The sequence below is a fragment of the Elgaria multicarinata genome, chromosome 5 (genome assembly GCF_023053635.1).
Source record: "Elgaria multicarinata webbii isolate HBS135686 ecotype San Diego chromosome 5, rElgMul1.1.pri, whole genome shotgun sequence".
Lineage (NCBI taxonomy): Eukaryota > Metazoa > Chordata > Lepidosauria > Squamata > Anguidae > Elgaria > Elgaria multicarinata.
Window position 1 is genome coordinate 34,808,402 of NC_086175.1, and position 25,459 is coordinate 34,833,860.

The following is a 25,459-nucleotide window of genomic DNA, read 5'->3' on the forward strand; positions in this document are numbered from 1 at the left end:
GGCTTTAGCCACCCCAAGTTTGAATCAGATTGGTTCATCCCTTGATTTTAAGGAATTTTTAAAATGGAAATTAATAAAAATTCTTACATCTGTGTAGTTTTTAAAGATAAAGAGATCAAACTTGACACAGTGATAGCTCTTAAGTCGAGCTTTCAGCATACCAAGTTTGAATCCGATCAGTTCGTCTCTTGATTTTTTAAGAATTTTTAAATTTCCTCCCTTAAACCCTTTTCCTGATAGTCCACCAGTGTGAAAGTCAACTAGTGCGAAAGTCCACCAGTGCGATAGTCCACCTGTTTGCATTAGTAAAGGATCGATTTGAGTAAAAACATATAGAACTGACTTTTAATTGTGTAATCACTCAGAAGCTTTTTTTTAAAGTCTAAAACAGCAAACTGGAAAGAAAAGCTCTGCAAGCCTATGCGTACTTCTGAGGTCTTATTTCTGTTTACTCAGAAGTAAGTCTCTCTTTGTTCAACGGCGTTCACTCAAAGGTAAGCATGCATCTGATTTTAGTATGACTTGGATGGAAATGCAGTTGAAATCAATGGAATTTACTCTTGAGTAAGGGAACCAGCAGATCTGTAGTTTATGCACAACTTCACATGATCAAAGGAAAGGAAAATCGATCCTTTGCTAATGCAAACAGGTGGAATTTTGCACCTGTGGAACTCTATGCCAGTTGAAATATGTAATGATCCATCATAGCAAGAATTCAAGCGGGCTCAAAAAACTATTTGTTTATAACTCCCTTCTCTTGAATGAGGATCTTGTTGGGTTGATATATATGGTGCTACCCTAGTTTATGGCCCTTTCTACACCATACGGGTGTAGAGGGAGGAAGGGGCAGTGATCCTGGACTTACCTTCTTCCGGGATCGTCCCATGCGTCCAAATGGCCAGTGCAACATCTGGGATGGGAGGAGGGATGTTGCACGTGTCATGGTGGCCATTTTTTTTTAAAGGGGCAAGGAGCTGGAGCACACTTGCGCTCCAGCAAAAGGTAAGTGGGGGGAAGCCCCCCCATCCCTGATTCCTCCCGGCCAGGCTCCTTCCCTCTACTGATTCCCGCTACTCGTGAGGAGGAGGGAAGAAGCCGGGACGGGCGTCCACACATCTCACAGTCTTGAGACGATCCAAGACCGCGGGAAGAATTGGGGTTTCTCAGGGATTCTTTATGCCTGGGAAAACCCGTGCTCGTCCCCCCTTGCCCCTGGAAGTCCCTGTGTACCATTTGGATGCACAGGTACTCGGCCTTGATCAGCCCCAATTTTTGGGCTGGTGTAGAAACGGCCTATATTTATTTACTTGATTTTACTAAACTTGCTGGGCTGAATGCTATTTGTAATTATTATCATCGGTGTTACTTGATTTTTTAAAAATTCAACTGTATTTTATGATGTTTCATGCTTTTAAACTTGTATTGATTTTATGATATTGTATGTTGGAAGCCGCCTTGGCTGGATTTGACCTGAAAAGTGGCCTATAAATATTTCAGATAAATACATATGTCAATACATAAAGGAAGAGGAAGAAAGGAATGGCATGACTTAGTATAAAGCAGCTTCATATATATTTACACTTTCTATGCATTTTCTGTCTTCCTCCATGAAGCCGCAAACGTCTCTTTCTCCCCTTGGCTCTGGAATGAGGCCCCAGTAGCCGATGGCATTTTTACCCATGTGCAAAGGAAGGAACATGTACAAGCAGGTTGATGAATGCAAAATTACTTCTTACCCTTGCAGCAATGTGTGGATCGTTGCACTTAGCCAGTTTCCCAGCAAATAACTGAACTCCAAAGCTTGCAAAGACAAGCATTAATGTCAGTAAAAGAATGGAAACCTGTAAGAGTAAATTAAAAGTGCTCATTATTTTTTTTTTACAAAACAGACTTATGTTTATTGACTGGTCTTCTGTGGATGCCTCCTCTTGAGCCACCAGTTTGTTCAAAAAAGGCACATGGAATTTTGTGCTGGTTGAGCCCTTGCCTGGGTCTCCTCTTTCATTCATACTGTGGTTACTAGTGCCTAATGGGACTGGTGGGTTGGGGCAACAAATGGCAGACACAGCCAACAGGTTGCAATAGACAGACCCAAGGGGTCAAATTTATTCACAACAGCAACCTGTTGTACCAAAAAGGAAAACTGAGACAAATTAGCGTTGAGGTCATGGCTTCAAAGCAGAGGATCAGGTTGGGGGAGATCGATACAGCAACAGAGAAACACTCCCTTCGACCTACATTGTCCAGGTCCAGCAACAACAAAGAGAAATTAGACAAGAAACATCAAGGTTATTTGTGTAAACCATGTGGGGTAGGATCTCTCTTTTACACACAAACACATATACACACTCAATTTTACACTGTTTACTTTAAGTACATGGGGCCCAATCAAGATTGGCACTGCCCCACCTGCACAAAGCAACAAGATGGCTCTGTATTCATATATGCATCAGAGAGAGAGAGAGAGAGAGAGAGAGAGAGAGAGAGAGAGAGAGAGAGAGAGAGAGATATTCCTCTGGAGTTGCTGCAACATCAGTGGCTTTTTCAACATATTGTTGTCAACAGTAAGAATATATCTTCCATAATAACATGTAGTATGCAATTGACTTCCCATTTGAAGATTGCAGGGAGGGAGAATAGCTTGCAAAATCAGTGTTTCCGAGGAGGATGGCAGCCAAGTGCTTGTTCTTTTCCATTCATTTATGCATTCTCCCATCCCTTCACCCTATTAATGTGCACTCAGAGACACGCCATCCCTCAGCTCACCCTCCATTCCATCCAGGTCTCCAGCCATATGCCAGGTATTTTATGCACACAGATACAGTCAAACAGTCAAACACACAACCCAATAAGATGTGTCCTGCTGGGTCATTTCAAAGGCCCACCTAGTCCAACATCCTGTTTCTCACAGTGGCCAACCAGATACCCCCTGAGAAGCCCACAAGCAGGGCATATTTATATCTATACTGATGGCACGATGGGGTACACAATGTGTACTTTAAAATTTGATGGATCCTCCCCAATCTGTATCCAGAACTTTAGAGGGGCATGGAATAGTTGCACAAAAACCAACTATCTGGTTTTATTACTTGCATGTAAGCTACTCCAGGAGTCCTTTTGGTTGAGGAATGATATAAAAATACTTTAATTTAAAGAAGGAAAGAAAGACACACACACATGCAAAGCATTCCATGCTGTGAAGACAACAGAAATTTAACACTGTCTAGCAAAAATAAAAACTTTCCCACGTACAAAATATTGTGCATTATGTGTTTAGAAAACGTGATATCCCCACAACAGTACTTTAGTCTTAAAAGAAGTTGTATAGACTGTCTGCCACAAATAAATAAAAAAATGTGGTGTGAGCAGCATTGTGTGCAATTATTTTTGACTTCCCCTCTTCTCTGGATATGGTGAGAAATTATAACTAGAAAGGTTGGGAGAGTTATTAGATGTAAGAATAAATGGGAGTTTAATCCATACACTTTAGGATGCATTAACCTTAAAACTATTTAACAGATACTGTTGAACATAATACATTTTAAACAATTTACTTTTAAAACTGTTTTGGAATAGAAACAACGTAAATTATACTTACTAGAAAGATTTCCTTGAAGCCACTGAATAGCTCTCGGACAACTTTTCTCATCTGAGGCACCAGTTTAAAGATCCGAAGGGGTCGGAGACACCGTAGCACCATTAAGAGCTGAGCTCCTGATTTAGCAGGAACATTCTGCGGCATCCAGCAGAGAAATATCAAGCTTACCTTTTGAAAAAGGAGAAAGGACAATCAGGAATATAGTGTGATGTTTCAAAATGTTTTATTATAATATTGTTAGCAACAAAGCAATCTTTCATGAGTGGCTTCCTTATTAAAAAGTTATTTGGGAATGTGAAAGGGTTTGAAGTCATATAGGAAGTGATCTCATTGATTTCAACAAGACTTGGTAATTAACGAAACCCTTTCTTGGAAATTCGTTGATTTCAATAGGACCTAGCTCCAAGCAAAGGGGTTTAAGAATTGGAGTATTTATCTTTTGATTACTTTAAGTATTCAATTAAAAAAAGAATGCTGGAATGTTCTCTATTGCCTAATAAAAGTGCAAAATGTAAATAAAATACATGCTACACTGAATACTACTGCATGAACTTTTGTCATATGTCTTCTTGCAGCTGTTGGAATTATAGAAACTGAAAGTTCAATGAAGATTTTTTTTATTTTTGTTCAAAGAAAGAACAGAAGAAAAAGGATTTCTGAGAACAACCTCATTTTCTGCCTACAGACACACAGGGCTTGAATACAAATTGACTGTGGCAAATTATATTCATTATATCTATGACACAGTCTAATATCTACAAGATTTAATCCAGCTCATAATGTTTTCACTTAGAAATTTTGTGGAGTTACATTACTAGGAATTTTTAAAACAGTCTTTTTTAGAAAATATTTTAGGGAATGGGGATTCAACCTGTGCTGGATGGGCTTAGACTTCCCTGAAGATTCAGACTTGCAGTCTGTGTGTATTCTTGGACTTGGTTCTAAATCTAGATGCCTAGGTCTCGCCAGTGGCCAGGAGGGCATTTGCACAGCTGAAGCTTGTGCGCCAACTGTGCCCATTCCTAGAGATGTGTGATCTGGCCCTGGTAACGCATGCCTTAGTTACATCCCATTTGGGACTACGCTCTAGGTGGGGCTGCCTTAGAAAACTGTTCAGTTTTGTTCAGGAGCATGTGACTCCCTTGGGCTCATCTACACCAAGCAGGATATCCCACTATGTAAGCGGTATGAAAGAGATATATAAAAGACAGGAGCCACACTACTGCTTTATAGTGGCATTGAAGTGCACTGATAACTGTTGGGGCCCACTGACACATACCATATACTGCTTCCATACCGCTTTCGTAGTGTTATATCCTGCTTGGTGTAGATGTGTCATGGGCCCCAACAGTTGTCAGTGCACTTCAGTACCATTATAAAGCAGTAGTGTAGATCCTGCAGTGCACTTCAATACCGTTATAAAGCAGTAGTGTGGCTCCTGCCTTTTATATACCGCTTTCATAGTGGAATATCCTGCTGGGTATAGATGAGCCACTTTTTACAGCAGCTTCATTGGCTATGGCCTTAAAAGGACTATACAGCTGAAAGGCCAACTTTCCCCATATGAGTCTGCTTAGTTCTTAAGATCTCCCAGAGAAGCCCTTCTTTCGAGACTACCACCTTCAGAGGCGCATTTGGCTGCAACCTGAGAGAGGAACTGACAACAGGCAAATACCTCTTTATTCAAAAAGGCCTTTGGCCTGTAACCTGGGGCCTTGCTAGACCTGCCGGGATAAGCCAGCAGGGAGGCGGGGCGACGGCGTGCAAACTTTAACGCGCGCCGCCCAGCCTCCTAGACGCACAACGCGCAGGGACGACGGAAGCCCTGCAGCGCCGGCCATTTTTTTAAAAGTTTAAAGGGGCCACGTGCGCCCGAAGACTGCGGAGAAGGTAAGGGTTTTTTATTAGTTAACCCCCCCCATCCGCTCCTGATCCCTTCCTGATCTTTCTCTCCCTCCATGTCCCGTGTGTCGTCTCCCCTCCTTTTCCCTCCGTGTGTGTGTGTGTGTCCTGTGTCATCTCCCCTCCTTTTCCCTCCGTGTGTGTGTGTGTGTGTGTGTGTCCTGTGTCGTCTCCCCTCCTTTTCCCTCCGTGTGTGTGTGTGTGTGTCCTGTGTCATCTCCCCTCCTTTTCCCTCCGTGTGTGTGTGTGTGTGTGTCCTGTGTCGTATCCCCTCCTTTTCCCTCCGTGCGTGTGTGTGTGTCCTGTGTCATCTCCCCTCCTTTTCCCTCCGTGTGTGTGTGTGTGTGTGTGTGTGTGTCCTGTGTCATCTCCCCTCCTTTTCCCTCCGTGTGTGTGTGTGTCCTGTGTCGTATCCCCTCCTTTTCCCTCCGTGTGTGTGTGTGTGTGTCCTGTGTCATCTCCCCTCCTTTTCCCTCCGTGTGTGTGTGTGTGTGTGTGTCCTGTGTCGTATCCCCTCCTTTTCCCTCCGTGTGTGTGTGTGTGTGTGTCCTGTGTCGTATCCCCTCCTTTTCCCTCCGTGTGTGTGTGTGTGTGTGTGTCCTGTGTCGTCTCCCCTCCTTTTCCCTCCCGGGATCTCCCCGGCCGATGGGCACAGCGCTCAGCGCTGTGGCCAGTCCGCGGCTTTTTGTGGCTACTCGTGAGTAAGCGATTAGCCGCAAAAAGCCACGGAAGTCCCTAGACCTTCCCCAGCTCCGGCCACAGGCCGGAGCTGGGGAAAAGGCGCGCCATAAGCGAATTCGCTTATGGCGCGTTGGAGAAGGCCTCAGCGCGGCCTGTCTCCGGATTCCCCTGTGCGTCATCTGGACGCACAGCAGGGAAGCCGGAACAGAAGGCGCGCTAAGGCCTCGTCTAGGAAGGCTGTAAGTCTGTTAGGTTGGGTGCTGGTTGTTGTTGTTGTTGTTGTTATTCTGAAATTGTTACAATTTTTATTGTATTTTAATGTATTTTATTGTTTTAATTAATTTAAAGTATGCCTGCAAGCTGCCTTGAGTGTCATTTTTTGGTAGAAATGTACGGTACAAATGGAATGAATAAATAACACATTCATTATTTTTACAATGGCGTATAAGGATAGTTCGATATTAAATAAAACAAATTGTATTTATTTATTTGGTGCCCAATAGCATGATAGATCCTTTAAAAATTGTGAATACCATCAGCCAGGTCTGGAATCACAGCAGGTGTGGAGGGGGAATTTAACCCTTCCTGTCGTCCTGAGGAAAATTCCACTTCTGAAGCTGGTATTTGCTTGGGTGTGTGTGTGTGTGTGTGGATGGGGTGGGTGAGGATGGAATCCACCATTGGTGCCAATGGTGGAGGGATTTTTCTGAAGACCACAGCAAGTGGTAAATTCCCCTGTCATGCCTGTTACAATCCCCATAATTATCAGTTCCCCAGCTGATGCTATTTACATTTTGCTTCAAAAACCTGCATGTTACTAGCTTGGCGTTAAAACAAGGAAAAATTAGGCAGAAAAAGTGGATTCAATGGTGAGGGCAAAAGCAGCACTGCTAATGTAATTTTGGAATGGAAATCCAGCTGCAAAGGAGAATTGGCACTAGGAAATTAAGGATCCTACATACAATGGTAGCACATGGAAATGATAGGAGCAGGACAACACTGCAGTTACTACCATCAAGTATCATAGTTGAATATGTATGCATGTGTGAATGAGCACTCAGGCACCCAAGAAACAACTAAAAAACTGCAGTGCAAGACTAAATAAAAGAGGCAAAATGCATTTGGTGGTGATGGTGACCAAGTGAATGTGAGCAGCAAAATGTGTCAACCGATTTGAGATGCCATTACATTTGACAACAACAACCAGGGTGCTGCTTCTAGACTAAAGGCTCCTGGTGCTCATATACAATGACCTAAAAAGCCCTATATGGCTTGGGACATGAAAGACCGCCTTCTCCTATATGAGCCTGCCCAGTTCTTAAGATCTTCTGGAGGGCCCCTTTAGGTCAATCAAAACCATTGTGTACTTATTTTTTCTGGATCTATGAATGGAAGAATGGAAGACAATGACATCTGGACCCCCATAAATTTCTGTGAATGAGGCAGGGGCATTGCACTATAAAAGCCTCCTCTGGAAGCACCCTTGGTGATTCTTTGTTTCCCACTTCTGGAATAATGCAGTTTTTTGGAATGCCAGAGAGCAGTGAGATTAAAATAAGCTAGTGAGAAACATATTAACAGCAACAATGCAACTGAATAATACTTTTGCATATGCTTTGTCAAACATTTGTATGTAAATAGGCCTTCGGATGTCTACGAATCATGGATATACCATTGAAAGTACTCCGACGTTTAGATGAAAGCTACGCACATTATTTTTAATTCCTAGTGTGGGGTCTGATTCTCATTAGTTCAAATTGAGCCTGTTTTTCATTTTGTTTTTTGGAAAAATTAACCATGAGAGGCATAGAAAATTAAGCACTTTGGAGAAAAAATAATAAAGAAAGTGAACTTACAAGGTATATAAATATATCCATGACACCCCCAAAGTCTCTTATTACTGCCGTTGGAGTAAAAAACAAGCCATCTGCCATAATCTTCAAATTAAGTTCAATGCTCATGAATATTACGAAAACATATTCAGCGATCTGAAAAGAAAGGGGAGACCAAGGAGTATTTAGTACCATACCTGAGAAACAAAACAATGTAATTATTTTGCACAACCGGTTACTTCCATAGATGTACCTGAAGCGTTGGTGCATGCATCACCCTTCGAAAGGGAGATTCAAACATCATTGAAATGCAGGAGCAGATAGTAACAATGATCATTACCCAGTCCAGATAAGTAACCAATCCCAGCAAATCACTGCAAAATGGAACAAAACAACCCCAGTTAGAGACATCAATAACGATGACAAATATGTATCCAACATGCAGCATGGATTAGAAAGGCAGCAGTAGAAAAAAACGCTCACAATTTTAACATTTTAGAAATGCATAATAAGATTATTCCAGTGACATATTCATAAGGACATTATTCCAGTGACGTATTAGCAAATCAACGTTTTCTAGAGAAATGTAAATTTAAGAAATCATGCTCATAAATAAATACATAAATAAATAAATATAATTTCCCCGCTATACTTACTAAAGTTGATGATATTTGGTATTTTTCACTGCTCCAGTAACAGGGTCTGTTTTAGAGCTGTAACAGAGGAAAGCCATCTTTGGAATCCTATAGTTCAAGCTCTATTATGCAATGTTATGATAATGCACATATATTAGAAAAGAGATTCCTTCCTAGGTCTGTTTTTTAAAAAACACACACACACCCCAACTTAAAACACACACAATTAAGGTCATTTTGAATCAAATTACTACCCAAACTCTTTCGTTTATGGGAGTGTTTCCCAACCTGGTACCCTCAAAATGTGTTCGACTGCAATACCCATCATTCCCAGCCATGGCAGTTGCGGACCAACACATCTGAAGGACGCTGGGTTGGGAAAGACTGATTTATGGCATGTCAGAAGTAAGAGAAATTCTCTAAAAAATTGCTAAACCAATGACAGAAATCGAATACAAGTCAGTGAACTTTAGAGGAGAGTTTAATTTAGAAACAAGATTCTATGGAAGATATGGTAGCTGTTTATAAAATTATGACTAAAGTAGAATGTGGCTCTATCTTTCATAATCCTTAGAATTTGGGGTCACCCAATGATGCTGAGTGGTAGAGGTTCCTCGACTGTCAAAAGGGATTATTTCTTCATACAATATGTAATAAATAAAAATAATCAATACACATATGGGATTAACTTTCCCAAGAAGTGGTGATGTCCACTTCCTCAGATGGCTTTGAAATAGGGTTAGCTAAATTTATGATATTAACTCTGACTTACAGTAAATTAGCTAATTGATTTTCATTCATTTCAATGGCTCATTCTCTAAATATTACTAAGTCTGGATCCAACTCATGGAGGATAGGACCATCCATGGCTATGAGAAATAACATTTAAATGGAAACGGTATGTTCAGAAGCCTCTGAATATCAGGTGCTAGGGACAAGTAATACCCTGCTCATGAGAATTCAGTTGGCTAGCCTCTGATAGTAACAGAATGCTGGAACAGATGGACCTTATTCTGATTCATCAGGCAATACTTATGTTCTTATGTTCAATTACTGAGCCCATGCAGCAGTTCCAAGAGGTGCTTAAATTGTCTTCACACCACCAAGCTTTTTTCATAACAATTTTGTCCATATCTAGGGCAGTATCCTACACTGCCACTGTGCTAATGGCAACAACCGTTAGCGCAATGGGAAAATCGTGCTTGCTAGCATAACCACTATCACACCGGTGCTGCTGCTATGCTGAGTGGTCACCATTTTTGGTGTTACAGCCTGGGGAGAAAGACATCACCCCCAGGAAGAGGCTGGGGTGAGGAAAATGCAATGACCAGATCAGCCATATTACTTGATGTATGAGGCTGTGAAGGAATATTCTGGGCCAAAGCAACAAGCACGCTACTACAAAGTATTCAGATACTTACGCATTAAAGCGAGCTCGCACAACGACTCGGCAGAAATTTCTGAATCTGTGTTCGCGGCCAACTATGAAAAGAGGCTTGTCAAAATAGGGATGATTCTCTCGCAATTCCTCTTCTTGGACTTTTCTTTTAAGAATGATATAAGGACTTGTAAGACAGGCAATCACAGACAAAGATGGCAGTCAAAGATATACTTGTTTAGTTTGTTTTTAGATTTCAGTAATAGAACCACTGGGGTGGAAGAAAGAGTGTTGAGTGTGCTGTGATGACCATTGGATGGCTTTTGGCAAGTCACCATTTCTGTCAGTCCTGACAAGATTTCCACATCTACTGGTGTAGATATATGTGAGCTAGATGACCAAGGTTCAGGGGGGGGGGGGAAATAAGCTAGGAAGTGGAGACAAAATCTTCTAGCAGGGAGTTGCAGAAGGCAGACCTATCTCAAAGAACCAGAATGTGAGTTCTGCATTCCACTTCAGAACAAGTTTTCATTCCTTCAGGAGAGCTCAGAAAGCTGAGTGTTAGAGCTTCCTTCTAAACTCGTACCTCACACTATGTGAAGACCTTTGAAGCTAGTTTGTTAAAACTTGGACACTTCCATGCTCACAGATACATAATGCAAGTTACTCTGGCTTGGAATGAAGGAACTATGAAACCTATTGAGGCTGGACTGCTGTTGATTACCCCCTCAGAAACATCCCTTCTAGTGACAAGTAGTAGAACGCTTCGCAGGATTGCTGAGAGTATAAAGCCCACCTGCCCCAGTCCCCAAGTTCCTCAAGAGAAGGGCAAGAGACAAATAAATGTTTAGGACCATTGCAGTTAAAACATTTTTATATTCAAAGAGTATTCTTGAATAAGAAATGCACATTTACAGAGTCACTTATGAACATGCAAGTGGAATCCCTTTTCTATTCAGCCTCTGCTCATGTTTTGAAAAGACAAGCTACAATTTATGTATGTGAGCTCCCTATGTACACTGTATACTTGTGTTTTGCATTTGTGAATCCATACTCAAAAGATACAAATCCTTAGCTCTGTTCTGTTCCAGATTAGAGCTGCAGTCGACTAATCAGTTGGATTAATTTATTTTTATTATTAACTTAGTTAACCCCTGATTAATTGGGCAACAGGTTTTTTTTTTAAAAAAAGTATTGTTAATAATATTTTCCATGGTGGTCCCTCCCTAGTATGAAACTCCCTCCCTAGGCAGATGGATAGGGACCCTACATTGAATACTTTTAAACACTCTTCAAATGCTTTTGAGTACGTGGCTCAAACTGCTTTTACTTTACATTTTAATGCTCTCAGTAGCAAATGATGTGCTAGCAGAAACCAAGGGCTCATCTACACCAAGCAGGATATTCCACTACGAAAGTGGTATGAAAGCAGTATATAAAAAGCAAGAGCCACACTACTGCTTTATAGCAGTATTGAAGTGCACTAACAACTGTTGGGGCCCATGACACATCCCATATACCGCTTTCATAGTGTTATATCCTGCTTGGTATAGATGTGTCATGGGCCCCAACAGTTGTCAGTGCACTTCAGTACCACTATAAAACAGTGCAGTTCAATACCACTATAAAGCAGTCGTGTGGCTCCTGCCTTTTATATACCGCTTTCATAATGGAATATCCTGCTTGGTGTAGATGAGGCCAGTGTTCCAAGGCATGCACAAGGGGAGAATCCAAATAAAGTCCCACTTACACAACCCACTGCACAACCACTCACAGTTCTTAGGTTTACAAAGTGGTCTACTAGTACCTATGCAACTGATTGCACAAAGAAAAAGACAGCAGAGCAATTACTTTCCCTCATAGTACGCTGAATTTAGGCAACTGTAGGTAGCTGCTGCTGTTTTTATTTGTTTTTATTTATTTTTATTTATTTTTTCTTGGTTGTTTTTACACTTATACTGTTCTATTCTGCAGATATTGTTGAATTGGTGTTGTCATAATATTGTTGTTATATTTTTAGATTAAATAACAAGGCGTCTTGTGGCACCTTAAAGACTAACACATTTATTATGGCTTGAGCTTTCGTGGATGCTGTCCAATTTATTTTTAGATTTTGGTTTTATAGACTGTAATTTGCTATAATGGAAATTTATCTTTTACTATGTTGTGGGCTGTCTTCGGAGGGTTAACCCCGAAAGGAGGCCTATTAATACTGAAAACAAATAAATAAAATGATTGTAAAATTTGCTTATGGCAAGTGCTGCTTTAAAACCATCCTTCCTCCTTTTTCACATATAAAAGAAATGCCTCTTGTAAGGTGATGCTGCGTACATCATCTAAAGTGGGGTTCGGCTACATGTGGCACTCTAGTGTTAAGTGTGGCCTGTGCCACTATTGACTTTGCTGTTGTGATGGTAGCAGCAGTAGCAGAAGTAGCATCAAAATGACTGGCTTAAAAAGATCAAACTTCGTTTTCTTGAAATTTGGCAGCAAACCACTGGTTCGGAGGAAATTGTTCTTTGGATTGTCCAAAGTTGCCCACCCCTAATCATAAAAGGAATTACGCTCCTTGCTTCAGACATTTTGTTTTTACCCACATATTTACAGGGACACAGCAGTGTTCCTGTAGTTAAGGTCGGAGAGTAGATAAAGCATTCTACCATTATAAAGGGGTAATTGGGGGGTGAACCCCGAGGGTCTCATCAGTGTGATAAAGAGTTTTATCAGAGCTAGAGCCCCAAAACACTAAAATATTTGTTAATTGACCAATTCAGACCAGAAAGTCACTCTTGCATAGCTTATTTGTTTTATCTGTTTTGGTCAGTTTCTGGCTAAATCAAAGGCAGAAAGGAGATACTATAACATTTCCTCCTATTTCATAACAGATAATGTATAACTGAAACATCCATATACCGACTCGAAACATGAATCAGGCTTTCCATAAAGCTCTATATGTGTGATGACACTCCAAGTCTGCTGTGTATAGATCCTACTCAAGAAGAGTTTTTTTGAAAGCCTGATTCATGTTTTGAATTTAAATTTAAATTTATAGAAATTTAAATTCTAAATACCTTTTCATTTCTGCTTGTTCTTTCTTTTCTTGTATCATTTTTATCTCACTGTCTTCTCTCTGTGCGTTTCTGTACCTCACTGTGTTAGAATGCTGCAAGGAGAACAAGAATTTTAGAAATTTTCTTCTGTTTTTCAGTATAAGATCAAAGCAAGACAATGTATGTAATTACATGGAACTTTTTTTTTTAAAAAAAAAACCACCCGAAAGTAATATGAGAAAAGGGTTTTATTCAGGTTTTGAGAAAATTCATAACTTGATTAATAATTACATTGAGTTATTGCCCCAGTTTCTCCACCATTATATAAATTAGTAAAGGTCACGATCCAGCCAAAATTAAACCCCTTTACATCCCACTGATTTCAACAGGAATATTAGGGTGAAGGTTACATTTGTACCACTAATATCAGGGGGTCTTTTAAAGTGCTTAACATTGGCTAGATTTTACAACTCATTAATAACACTTATTCTACTCAAGTGGAAAATTATTATGTGGTATAAATATGGAAAAACTGAAACTTTTATTGCTAACTCTTCCTTACATCTTATTTATAGGGTGACCATATGGAAAGAAGGACAGGGCTCCTGTCTCTTTAACTGTTGTATAGAAAAGGGAATTTCAGGAAGTGTCATTTGTATGCATTGTATGAAATCCTCTCTTCATCACAATAGCTAAAGTTGCAGCAGCCCTGCCTAGCATGACCAGATACAAAAGAGGGCAGGACTCTTGCAGCTTTAACTGTTGTAATGAAGAGGGAATTTCACCAGGTGCTGCAGACATGCAAATGACACCTGCTGAAATCCCCTTTGCAGTACAACTGTTAAAGATACAGGAGCCCTGTCCTCCTTTTCATATGGTCACCCTATTATTTATTATATTTCTTGGCCGCCTTTCAGGTCAGAGGCCCTCACAAGGTGGCTTACAACAATCTTTATTCTGGTCTTATAGCTACTTACCTTGGTTGCAGGATTGTCATCCATACTGGTCCTGCAGCTACTTATCCAGTCTTGGGGCTTCTAATTCTACTGATAAACCAATCACCCCCAAAATGCATGTATTTCCAAGTATTACTCTTGGGGCAATTCCACCTTATCCTGCAGTTACCTACTTGGACCCTAAGAAACGATTCTGCTCCTGCAGCTACTTACTTGAATAAGCCCATGGTGAAGCAAGGATTAATAAAGTCTAGAGTTGTTGTATTTATATTGTCAAATCATTTCTTCTAGTAGAAAACAGGAGATGTGACATGTCCCCCTTGATGGAAGGGGTGCTCCTTATGACAATTACATTTTCCTTTCAGGCATCTTACTAAGGTTGAAATTCTGTGCACATTTTGCTGGGAGTAAGTCCCCTTCAAATCAATGGAGCTAGGACTGCACTGTAAAAGAGGTTTTGCCTTCTTGTAGCTGAATTATTATCTCTCCCTATCTTACTGTATTTCTCCATACATTTTCTTTCCCCCCTGAATTTACTACTAATGCTCCTTTTGTACTTGACTGGAGATTCCATTTAAAAATATCAGTTCATAAATTAAAGTAATGCAACAGAAACCAATTTTATAATAATTATTGCAGCATTTACTATTTGTCTTTGTTATCATAACATTTTAAAACCCACCAATCCTTAATTTTATTCAGATATTACTCAGCCAATAATATCTATATAGACTTACATCCTGAGTTAAGGTTTCAAGAGATTTCCCTCTGCTGATCCGCTGACTGTTGGAGCCATGCCTTAGTGACCTGCAACAATCACATTCATTAAGGTGATAGATACTGAAATCAAGTGTTGATCGTTATGGGAAGACTATTTCAGTGCGGCAATACAGAGAACCATGTATTCCACTTTTTCTTACTTTACATCAAAAGCTTATATAGTCTTCATCCTACTCTAAACTACTAAATAAATTACTTTTTCCTGATTTTTTAAATTGATGTCTTGGATGTCATGGAAATAAATTACATGCGGAATATAAAAGCCTTTCTCCGCTTTGTACGTCACAGCACATTTCATTGTTTTTGCCATAAAAATGTACAGACAGGTTCTTCGTGCAAGTTGGTTCTAACTTACAGATGTTTGATCCACCCAGCAAGATCTATGAATGTTTGATCCACCCAGCAAGATTTTCTTACAGGCTTTTGTTATATCTGTATTTACCTGCGTTCTTGGCGTATATGATGCTGGACACTAAGAATTGATCTTTCTTTTGCAGGCTGCCCCTCGAAAGATCCACTCAACATCCGCTGACGAGTGCACGCCCTAGGAAAATGAATACCATTATGGTAAGTAATAAGAAAATATAATGCACAGCCAGACAACTCAAGAATTTGTTTTTAAATCATAGGACACACTCCTTAGCCTTGTGGGCTCTTCTTGGCCATGTATGCACTCAGAATGAGAGGCCAGTGTATAGCCATCCATCCACTCCTCTCCTCCTCAAGCTTGCAACTTCAACCTACAATTTGTGGTGCGTAGGTCGAGACAGATAACAATAGTTGGGTTTAAACAGGGCCACATTTATTTAACAATCTGCAAAGGAGTGGAAATCCTATCGGGCATCCAGTATGGCCTGCTTGCAGGCCCTTCAGGTTGGGCGAGCCATTTGTAGCCCGTGGGCAGGCACTGGACCATTCCCCTTCCCAAGGGCCTGCCCCTTGTGGGGTAGGGAGACCTTCCTTTGTCACACCCTAACTCAGGCTGCCCAGCTCAGAGTGGGTGAGTAGGGTTGGCCCCAAAGGTAAGCTTTATCACCCAGGCAGGCCGAAGGGCTCAAAGCTGGGAGCCTCAGATCTTACCAGTCACCTTGAACAGTTCCTGTGAATGCTCACCAGTTCGCAATCCCTCTGGATGCCCATACGTAGCGCCAAATAAAATGTGACCAAATAGAATCAGATTAACCTACTTATTACTCCCAAGCTGTATTACAGTATGGAGTAGGTGAAAAAGCTTAAGCACAAATCAGTACATGAGTAAAAAATCCCTACTCGGCCCCAAATGGCAACCAGCAAGCTCACACTGTCTACAGGGGGAGGGCTTTCTCTGCTGTGGCACCCCGGTTGTGGAATGAGCTCCCCAGAGAGGTCCACCTGGCACCTACACTGTACTCTTTTCATCGCCAACTGAAGACCTTTTTATTCTCTCAGTATTTTAACACTTAATTTTAACTTAAATTTAAATTTTACTGTTCTAACTCTCTATTTTAATCTTATATCAATTTTGCTGTGTGGTTTTATCCTGGTTGTGCTTTTTATACTGTATGTTGTATTTGTGTTTTTAACCTGTTGGTTGTTTTATTATGGTTTTAATTTTTGTGAACCGCCCAGAGAGCTTCGGCTATTGGGCGGTATAAAAATGTAATAAATAAATAAATAAATACAGGGAGGGAGGCGCACAGAAAAGAGCAAGGCGAGAGGGGTGAGTCTTTCTTTTAAGACTTCTTAGTCCCCTCCCAGTCTCATGGCCCTGAAGTGCCCAGCCAATGGCAAGCAGGCAAATCTCATCCTCTCCCACGCCCCCAAAGGCCTCCCCATGCCCAGGCTATGCCGGGCCGGGCAGAATGGCAATTCTCTTGCTCCAGTCAGGATAATGAGAAAGTGGGAACACCAGCATCCCAATTTAAGTAATGGCTGGATGAGGAGGGAAGATGATCTCCCTGGAATCTGATCCTTATTGCCTCCCATGTAAATCACATTGCCTTATCTTTTAAATTGGTGGCTTGGATGTAGGGATTTATGAGAACTTCATTTCAGATCCTTTTTGATCAGGATTTTACCTAGTTTGCACCTTCCAGACCAAACACTGATTCAGACACAATCTGCAGTGAACATCTTGTACACTTCCAAGCTGGCAAAGTGATTTGTGGACCCCACAACAATGCTTTCAACAGCATGAATACATTTCAAAAAATGTGGACAATTGATGCATATTTTGGAAAAATATTCATGAAATATGCATGGATTTTCATGCAAAAGGAAAAAAGAAAAGAAAAAGCAAAGCTCGCAACCTGATACAGGTTCAAATTAAAATGAGCTTTGACATGGAATTCAGAGAACTTTGACAAGTTCAAATTTTGCTGATTCATACATTCACACATGTTGGATATCATGGAAACAAACAAATTAGTTCTTTTTCTTCAATTTCAATTTGAACATGGAGAAATGAACATTTTGAAGTTAGCTTTTGCTCATATATTTAGGGTGCAAATCTATGCATGCTGGTTGGGGAATGCTGAGAGCTATAGGACTCTTTTCTGTCTAAACGTGCATAGGATTGTGCCTTTAATTTTCTAAGAATTATTTTGTATTTTCCATACTTCTATTTGACTTTTTTTCCTACCTAAATAACTTTGTAAGTAGAAAGCTATTTAATACACACTTAGGGCGTTGCTAGACCTGCCGGGATAAGCCGGCAGGGAGGCGGGGCGACGGCGCGCTAACTTTAGCGCGCACCGCCCAGCCTCCTAGACGGACGACGCGCAGGGACTACGGAAGCCCTGCAGCGTCGGCCATTTTTTTTTGTTTTAAAGGGGCCATGTGCGGCCCGAAGACTCCGGACAAGGTAAGGTTTTTTTTTTACTTAAGCCCCCCATCCGCCCTCCCTCTCTGTCCCCGTCCCATGTGTCGCCCTCCGCCCTCTCGTGTGTCGCGTCTGTCACCCTCTGCCCCCCCTTGCCCTCCCGGGTGGCGCGTCTGTCTCCCTCTGCCCCCCTCGCCCTCCCGTGTGTTGTTGTTATTATTATTATTATTATTATTATTATTATTATTATTTATTTATATAGCACCATCAATGTACATGGTGCTGTACAGATTACACAGGAAATAGCAAGACCCTGCCGCATAGGCTTACAATCTAATAAAGTTGTAGTAAAAAGTAAGGAGGGAAAGAGAATGCAAACAGGCACAGGGAAGTGTAAACAGGCACCGGGTAGGGTGAGGCTAACAGTATAGAGTCAGAACAAACTCAATATTTAAAAGCTATAGGGAAAAGAAAAGTTTTTAGCTGAGTTTTAAAAGCTGTGATTGAGTTGGTAGTTCTCAAGTGTTCTGGAAGAGCATTCCAGGCATAAGGGGCAGCAGAAGAAAAAGGACGAAGCCGAGTAAGGGAAGTGGAGGTCCTTGGGCAGGCGAGAAGCATGGCATCAGAGGAGCGGAGAGCATGAGCGGGGCAATAGTGTGAGATGAGAGAGGAGAGATAGGCAGGAGCTAGACCGTGAAAAGCTTTGAAGGTCAGCAGGAGAAGTTTATATTGGATTCTGGAGTGAATTGGAAGCTGTTTCCCTCCGCCATCCCCCTCTCCTGCCGGTCTGGCCTTCCCCCCCATCTCCCCCCCCGGATGCCCCTGGCCTGATGGGCACAGCGCTCGTAAGAGCGCTGTGCCAGTCCGTGGCTTTTTGCGGCTACTCGCGAGTGAGTAGCTGCAAAAAGCCACGGAAGTCTCTAGACATTTCGCAGCCCCGGCCTCAGGCTGGAGCTGCGGAAAAGGCGCACCACAAGCGACTTCGCTTATGGCGCATTAGAAGAGGCTTCAGTGTGGCCTGGGGCCGGATTCCCCTGTCCGTCATGTGGACGCACAGCAGGGAAACCGGCTCTCAAGGCGCGCTAAGGCCTCGTCTAGCAAGGCCCTTAGTGTTAGGAAAATTGCGATGAAACAGAAGTTAAAGTTGTAGTCCTATGCCCACTTACCTGAAAGTATTTAAATCAATGAGACTTACTTTCAAGTAGACATGCATAGGATGGAATTGTGATACATTGAACAATGCACTTGATTACCTAAATAAAATCCCTAGATATTTGAAACAATGAAACTGTCTATAAGTCAATACGCTAGATATTTTTAAAGCTACAGTATGCCTTTCCTGTCAATATTCTGACAAGTAGAAAAGGTCGTTCCATTTCAAGGAATATGTTTAAGAGCAGCTGTTTAAAATTCCAATAGACTGCCAAAACTGAATTTACAATTCTGGCAAGGCAATAACGTATTTTCCCAAACACTTAGAATAGCTGCTTCTAATGCATTTAGCTGATTATGCCATCTAAAAACAGAACTTGTGCACATGATATTTTTGTGAATTTTTGTGAACCGCCCAGAGAGCTTCGGCTATTGGGCGGTATAAAAATGTAATAAATAAATAAATAAATAAATGATATGCTAGTCAAGCAGAGTCTAGAGAAGGAAGTACATTGCTGTTTAGATCTACAGTGACAAACAAATGAAAAATCACTTGATCTCTTAGCTCTCAAAGTTAGAAATTATTACACAACTATGATGCAGTTCGTTTTCTTGTGAGCATTATATTTTTATTCCAGTGGTCTTCGAAATTCACAAGAAAAGTTTTTAAACATCTGGGTTATGATCCTGCCCTCCTATTTTTTGTTCTTGAACATGCATACTCTCTTACATGGGAAAGGGAGGTAGGAAGAGCCCACTAGATGACCCATGGAGAGAAGTGGAAGGGCTTGATGGGAGAAGCAATTTGGATGGATACTGTGGAAGATCTTCATACCTTGCCTTGAAGACCTCCATACCTTGGCATGGTCCAGTCCATAATGAGTAGCTCAGAAAAAGTGAGGTTATAATTGTAGAGTTCATGGAAATCTTTGAATGAAGGGTTCTGATAACCTAGTTTTCTAGGGCCGTTTCTACACCTGCCTTTCCTCCCGGGATCATCCCTGTGCATCCAAATGACACACGGGGATCCTGGAACAAGTAGGGATGATCCCTCCATTTTCCTGGGATAATCCCTAGGTATAGAAAGGGCCTAGGAGGGCTACTTTGAGGACTGGAGTGAAGGTGTTGGGTCAAGATCATCCCATAAAGTGGATTGCCATCAAGTCCCATTGCTACAGCAATCACCCTTTTCACTCATCTCTCTTATTGAGGCTTGACCACTGTGTGGACAGCTGTAACATACATGGACTGGATTTGTCACTTGGACCTCTAGCTGCTGACCTCTGATGTCTTGTTTCTGCGGAGGCTCTCCGTGCAATAACTAGGATTCTAAATCATATGGAGAGCCTCTATGGACAGAGAAGGTTTGTCCCTTCAGAGAGGCCTTAGCTAGTCTCCCATTACACATTGTGGGCGTTAAGAAGGGGGTGGAGCTAGCATGCTTGTCTCTACTCTCCTTCATTACATGTAGAGTCTGCAAACTTTTGGAACCATAAAGAGAGCTTTAAACTAATCCATTTGGCCCTGCTATGGGCCTTCCCTACCCACCTCTTCCTAAAGCATAAAGGTTAAGGTATGAATGCTGCCACACAACCATGAGCAGCAGTTCCCAAGTCATTTAGGGAACATGGGAAGTGGAGTTTTCCAGCTCTCCGGCACGCCTGGCCTACACATGCCTGGCAGTGACCAAGCTTATGATTCCAGCATGTCCTCCCCAATAACCCTGTGCCTTATGCTGGGGAAGGCGAGTGACAGAGAGCTCAAGTTCAGAGTTATAGTGACTGGGAGGCCTCATCACACTTCTGGTGACATGACTGGTAATGCAATGGGACTGAGGGGGTCTTGCTAATATGGAATTGACCCATTTTTAATATACATTTGTTTGAGTGTCCAGCGAACATCCATTAAATTCATCCAATGTAAATTGGACCCATTTCAAATTAGACATAGTGGGGTGTCTATCCATCACTACAAGCTTTTGAAAACTGCTTTAAAGCTTTTAGAAAACATCAAGCTTTTAGTTGTTATATGCAGAGTGGGAGAGAATGGACTGGACCAGGTAAAATGATGCATTACTCAGCAGCAGAAATCTCCTTGTAAATAAAATGAAAATGAAGCGTCCAATCAGAGTTATTACCTAAGAATTTTATTGATTGCAGTCTCCTTTTCCAGAAGATTTCTTGCCCTAATGCTGAAAACAGATTTACGGAGCTGTGAAACAGAAGGAAAAACAGGTTTACATCCTCTCGCAGGCAAGAGTACTGACCTACAAATATTGTGATGTTAAATTCTAAAAAAACAAATGTGAACAGAGAAGTCCTGCTATGGTGAACCACATGTCTTTACTTATTTGGAATTTTCACTTCCCATGTAGGCCTGCCTTATAGTTTTGGAGCAATGAGCCTACTGTGATTACCCATAGGTTACCTGGATTGTTTTGGGTGGCTTAACAGTATTAAATTTGGAGACTCAGGCCTTAGCTAGACCTAAGGTTTATCCCAGGATCATCCCGGGATATCCTGTGTGTCATTTACATGAACAGGGATGACCCCAGGACAATCCCGGGATAAACCTTAGGATACACCATGTTTATATGCATGCTCTGAAAACATAGCAAATTTCTACATGTGACACAATGCTCCTAGGCACATGTATTTCCCAAGAATCACATAAGGAAGTTTCATTCAACTTTAGATCAGTAGTTATATGTATTTCGTGATGTTAGATCCTTTCCATTTGTGTTTTGTCATGCACTAAATCTAATTCTATGGCCACAGAATATAGCTGGTCTAAAAAAATCTGATTATGACAGAAAATCTGCCGAAGCTGTGAGGATTATAAAATCGCTTAAAGGAAGGCAGATGGTTTCAGTAGAAAGGAACGACAAAAACACATCTGTTCTATGAATGGCAAGCCACCACATTTGACAACAACCCACACTGCTATCTTTTTGGCACTTGCTAAGACTTTCTTGTTCTTTTAAAATATTTTAAAGAGTTTTAAAGTATTTTAAAATAAGTTAGTATTTTGGTGTTTTATTATTTTAGAGCCTACAATGTGCTTTTTTACTTCTTAGACCTGATGTTTTTATTTATTTAAAATATTTCTAGGGCACCTTTCAAGACAGAAGCTTACAGCAATAAAATCCCATATAATAAAAACCAATACAGTAATAAATCAGCAAAACATCATAAAAACAACAAATATCAGCAGTAAAACCTCTGGCCTAGACAGTACTAAAAACCTGCAACACAACTGCAACTACAGCCCAGAACAACCCAGTCAAACATAATCAGGGGAAGGTGAGTGTAAGTAGGTAAGTATTCAGAGCTTTCCTAGAAGCCTGCAATGATGGGGTGTGACAGATCCGTAATGGCAACACATTCCGGAGATAGGGGGCCACTGCAGAAAAGGCCCTTTCTCACATACTTGCTCACCTAACTGCCCTCAGGTTCTGTTGCTGTTATGGATAAGATTCTGGGTGAAGGCGGTCCTCCAAGTAACTTGCCCCCAAACCATTTAAGACTTTAAAGTTCAACAGCACTTTAAATTGGGCTCCAAAACACTGGTGACCAGTGCAGTTGGCGTAGTAGAAGCATTACATGATCTAACACCTTGCCCTCACCAAGACTCCAGTGGCTACATTCTGTAGTGGACATTTCCATACTGTCTTCAAAGGCAGCCCCACATACCAAATATTAAAGTAGTCCAGCCTGAGTGTCACCAATGCATGGATAACTGAGGCAATGTCCATCCTCACTAGAAAGGTGAGACATCATCAACAGTGTATTATGCTGTGTTGGCATTTTTATTGGTTTATATTGCTGATTTTGTTGTGATATTATTATTATTATTATTATTATTATTATTATTATTATTATTATTAAACATTTATTTTATCAGGTGTTTAATAAATGTAATAAATAATAAATAAATATGGGGGCAGGAGAAGCTTACAGACTCTGAGCTTCCAGATCAAAAGGCTTTGGGCATCTATTCTGTCTTTTTCTTCCTTGATAGATTTTTCCCAGTAAGAAAAAAGACAGAAGGAGTGTTAGGAAAGCACAAGAGGGCTCCACGCTTCTCGGACTGCATCATGGAGAACTTGCTCAGTGGCAGGAGCAGCATCACCCCCTTTGGGCGCTTTCGCCACTGAGCTCTGTGGCAGCACTTGGTTAACCATTGGGACCAGAGAGATGACACACTAAGCTATGGTTAGGGCCACTAACCCTTTTGCAGCAAAAGGTTGTTGAGGGTGGTTAAATTGTGGTTACGTAGCCACCATGGTTAGGAAAAATGCCCTACACACAACACGCTAAGACATCATGGTAAACTCAGAACTTTTAACCATCATGGCCTAGCGTGAAATCTGTACAGGGCCACTGTCTCCTGTAATTCTCTCCCAGTCCTACATTCACTTCCGATCTTAAAGTGAACACTGCATACATGCACATATCCAGACGTTTCACCTCTCCCATAATATTAAAGTTAGCATCATCGAGAGTTAGAAACAGAACATGTAATGTTATAGAAATGTCACAGAATTCTCTGTAAATCTGTGTAAGGGAACCATCCCTCATTCAGGTGATCCCGCGTGTTAATTTCACAGCCGAGTTGCATATAAATTTATAGCCATGTTTTTGGTTAGGGGTCTTGTGCTCCCTAGATTCCACATTGCAGTTACTACCACAAGGATACTGAGGGCCAAACTCAACTTTTTGCTAATCATCATAAGCCAGGGACAAACCCTGGCTTATTAGGTGAGCAATAAGCCAGGGAACCCAACTGAGACCAACTGTTAAACAAACCACAGATGGGAGTTTTCAGGTTTGTTTAGCTGCTCTAGCTGATGGGCGAAGCCAAATAAGGAGAATCAGCCAGCTTTCACCAGCGTGCTTGTTTGTTACTGACAAGCGATAGTTAAAGATATATCTGAACCAGCCCACAATCAGAAACTTGACTTTGATAAATGATGAAGTATAATTCATCATTTTAGATACTATGCAATGTTCTAGCTTCTCCGATTCACACTGCATGAAATATAGAGAGAGCATGCACAAAGGAAGCTGCAGCAATCAGCAGAATTGCTCTTTGATGGTCAGCTTCCATGTTGTGTGTTTAATTAACATTCCCCATAGCTCATGCTTCTTTCTGTTCTACTGCGCACACCGACAGTTCATTTTTTAAAAAGTTATTATTTCTAATCTGTTTTAGAGAGAAGGGAATTTGGAGGAAATTGGTACATTTAAATGGGATGTTGCTATGGTAATTATAACTGCAGAAAGCTGGAATCAGACTAAAAAAATGTGATATTCCATGCAAATGGGTGAAATACCCACTGAGTATCTGAGACTATCTTAGGGTCTCAATATTGTCTGCCAGCAATTTCCCAAGGCCTCTTTCTCTCTTCCAGGTGGACTATTTCCCTTTAACAGTTAGTGCTGAGCACTGAACCTGGGACCTTCTGCATGCAAAGCATGTGCTCCATGGTAGAGAGCTGCAATCACTATGCCAGTGTTTGGCCAGTTATGTCATTTTGCCTATGTGTTTTACCTGGTCTTACAAGTCCTGTAATTTATGAAACTTCCATATGAAGCATAACTACTGGTGTGCAAAATTTGTTGATGGGGAACTGAATTCCTGTATGGCTTTGAATGAGTGAACACAACAAGCGAACCATCTTTCCACTACATTGAAATGTCATGCCAGGTAGTCTCCATGGCAAGGAGCGCAAGTGTGGTGGAAGATGGGTGGACTGTAGTCCTCTCTGGACTGGCGGGCACTGCAAGGCTCTTCACCAGGCAGATCAGCGGTGGAGCCAAGGCAACACGCTCCCCAGCCCGGACAAGGCAGCAGCACCAGCCTGGCGTTGGCCTAGCAGGAGGACACGGGCTGATCCGCCCACCAGGGACACCCCCACATGAGTGGCTGGAGAAGCGGCAACCCCATCTCTCCCCTCTGTGGCCCCCGGTGCGGTGCTGCTGCCCTTTGCCTTGCTGGGGCACTTGCTGGCACTTGCAGGAAGGCACCGGTGAGCAAGGGGCGAGATCCACAATACGAGGCAAGGCGGGGGGAGGGAGAGGGAGCTGCCAGCTGTGCCAGAGGCTTTCCAGCGACCAATGAAGGCTTGCTATTGGCCAGGAAACGCCTCCAACGCAAAGTTGGAAGATCTCGACACACTGGGGATGAGCCGTAGCCTCACTGGAAGAGGAAAAAGTCGGTGGAAGCCCCTGACCTTTTAATTTCAGATCTTAGAAGGAAAGCCCTGGGATGGTTCTTCTGCAATGGATGCAGCATCATACAAACGACATGCCACCCCAGAGCTTTCCCCTCGTATAGACAAGGGACAGGTAGCCCCCCCACCACCCAAGGGCTTTCCTTGTTAGTTACAAAAGGGGTTATGAGTTGCATGTGCTCCATCTGCTACATTGAACAACCAAGGTCTCATGTTCTTGCAGAACCTTCGATCACATGCTACACATGGAAACCTTGTCTATTGCTATATATTGCTGCTTACCTTCTGATCAATGTATTTGTTGTCTTCAATGGCAAGCCTTTTTGTGTGGTCGCATGAGGACGAAGAAGCTGATGGAAGCCTTCTTAGTAAACAAGTTGTATCTTGTTGCTGTCGATCAATAAACTGCTTCATAAAGCTTTCCCTTGAAATTACAAAACAAAGAGAAGTGGGGCATTGC

At 41.7% G+C, this 25,459-nt stretch overlaps 1 protein-coding gene across 1 annotated transcript in view; it reads right to left on the bottom strand.

Annotated features, from left to right (window-relative positions):
• The window catches only part of NALCN (sodium leak channel, non-selective), a 229,162-nt gene that overhangs the window by 25,994 nt on the left and 177,709 nt on the right, over positions 1-25,459 (bottom strand). Inside the window, exons 18-28 of the mRNA XM_063127455.1 lie at positions 25,282-25,423; positions 20,902-20,975; positions 15,255-15,356; positions 14,770-14,839; positions 13,098-13,189; positions 10,070-10,192; positions 8,670-8,726; positions 8,267-8,387; positions 8,038-8,169; positions 3,599-3,766; positions 1,737-1,841 (exon numbers count right to left, since the gene is read on the bottom strand). Coding sequence (XP_062983525.1) covers positions 1,737-1,841; positions 3,599-3,766; positions 8,038-8,169; positions 8,267-8,387; positions 8,670-8,726; positions 10,070-10,192; positions 13,098-13,189; positions 14,770-14,839; positions 15,255-15,356; positions 20,902-20,975; positions 25,282-25,423 — 1,186 coding nt within the window. The remainder of the gene's footprint in view (positions 1-1,736; positions 1,842-3,598; positions 3,767-8,037; positions 8,170-8,266; positions 8,388-8,669; positions 8,727-10,069; positions 10,193-13,097; positions 13,190-14,769; positions 14,840-15,254; positions 15,357-20,901; positions 20,976-25,281; positions 25,424-25,459) is intronic.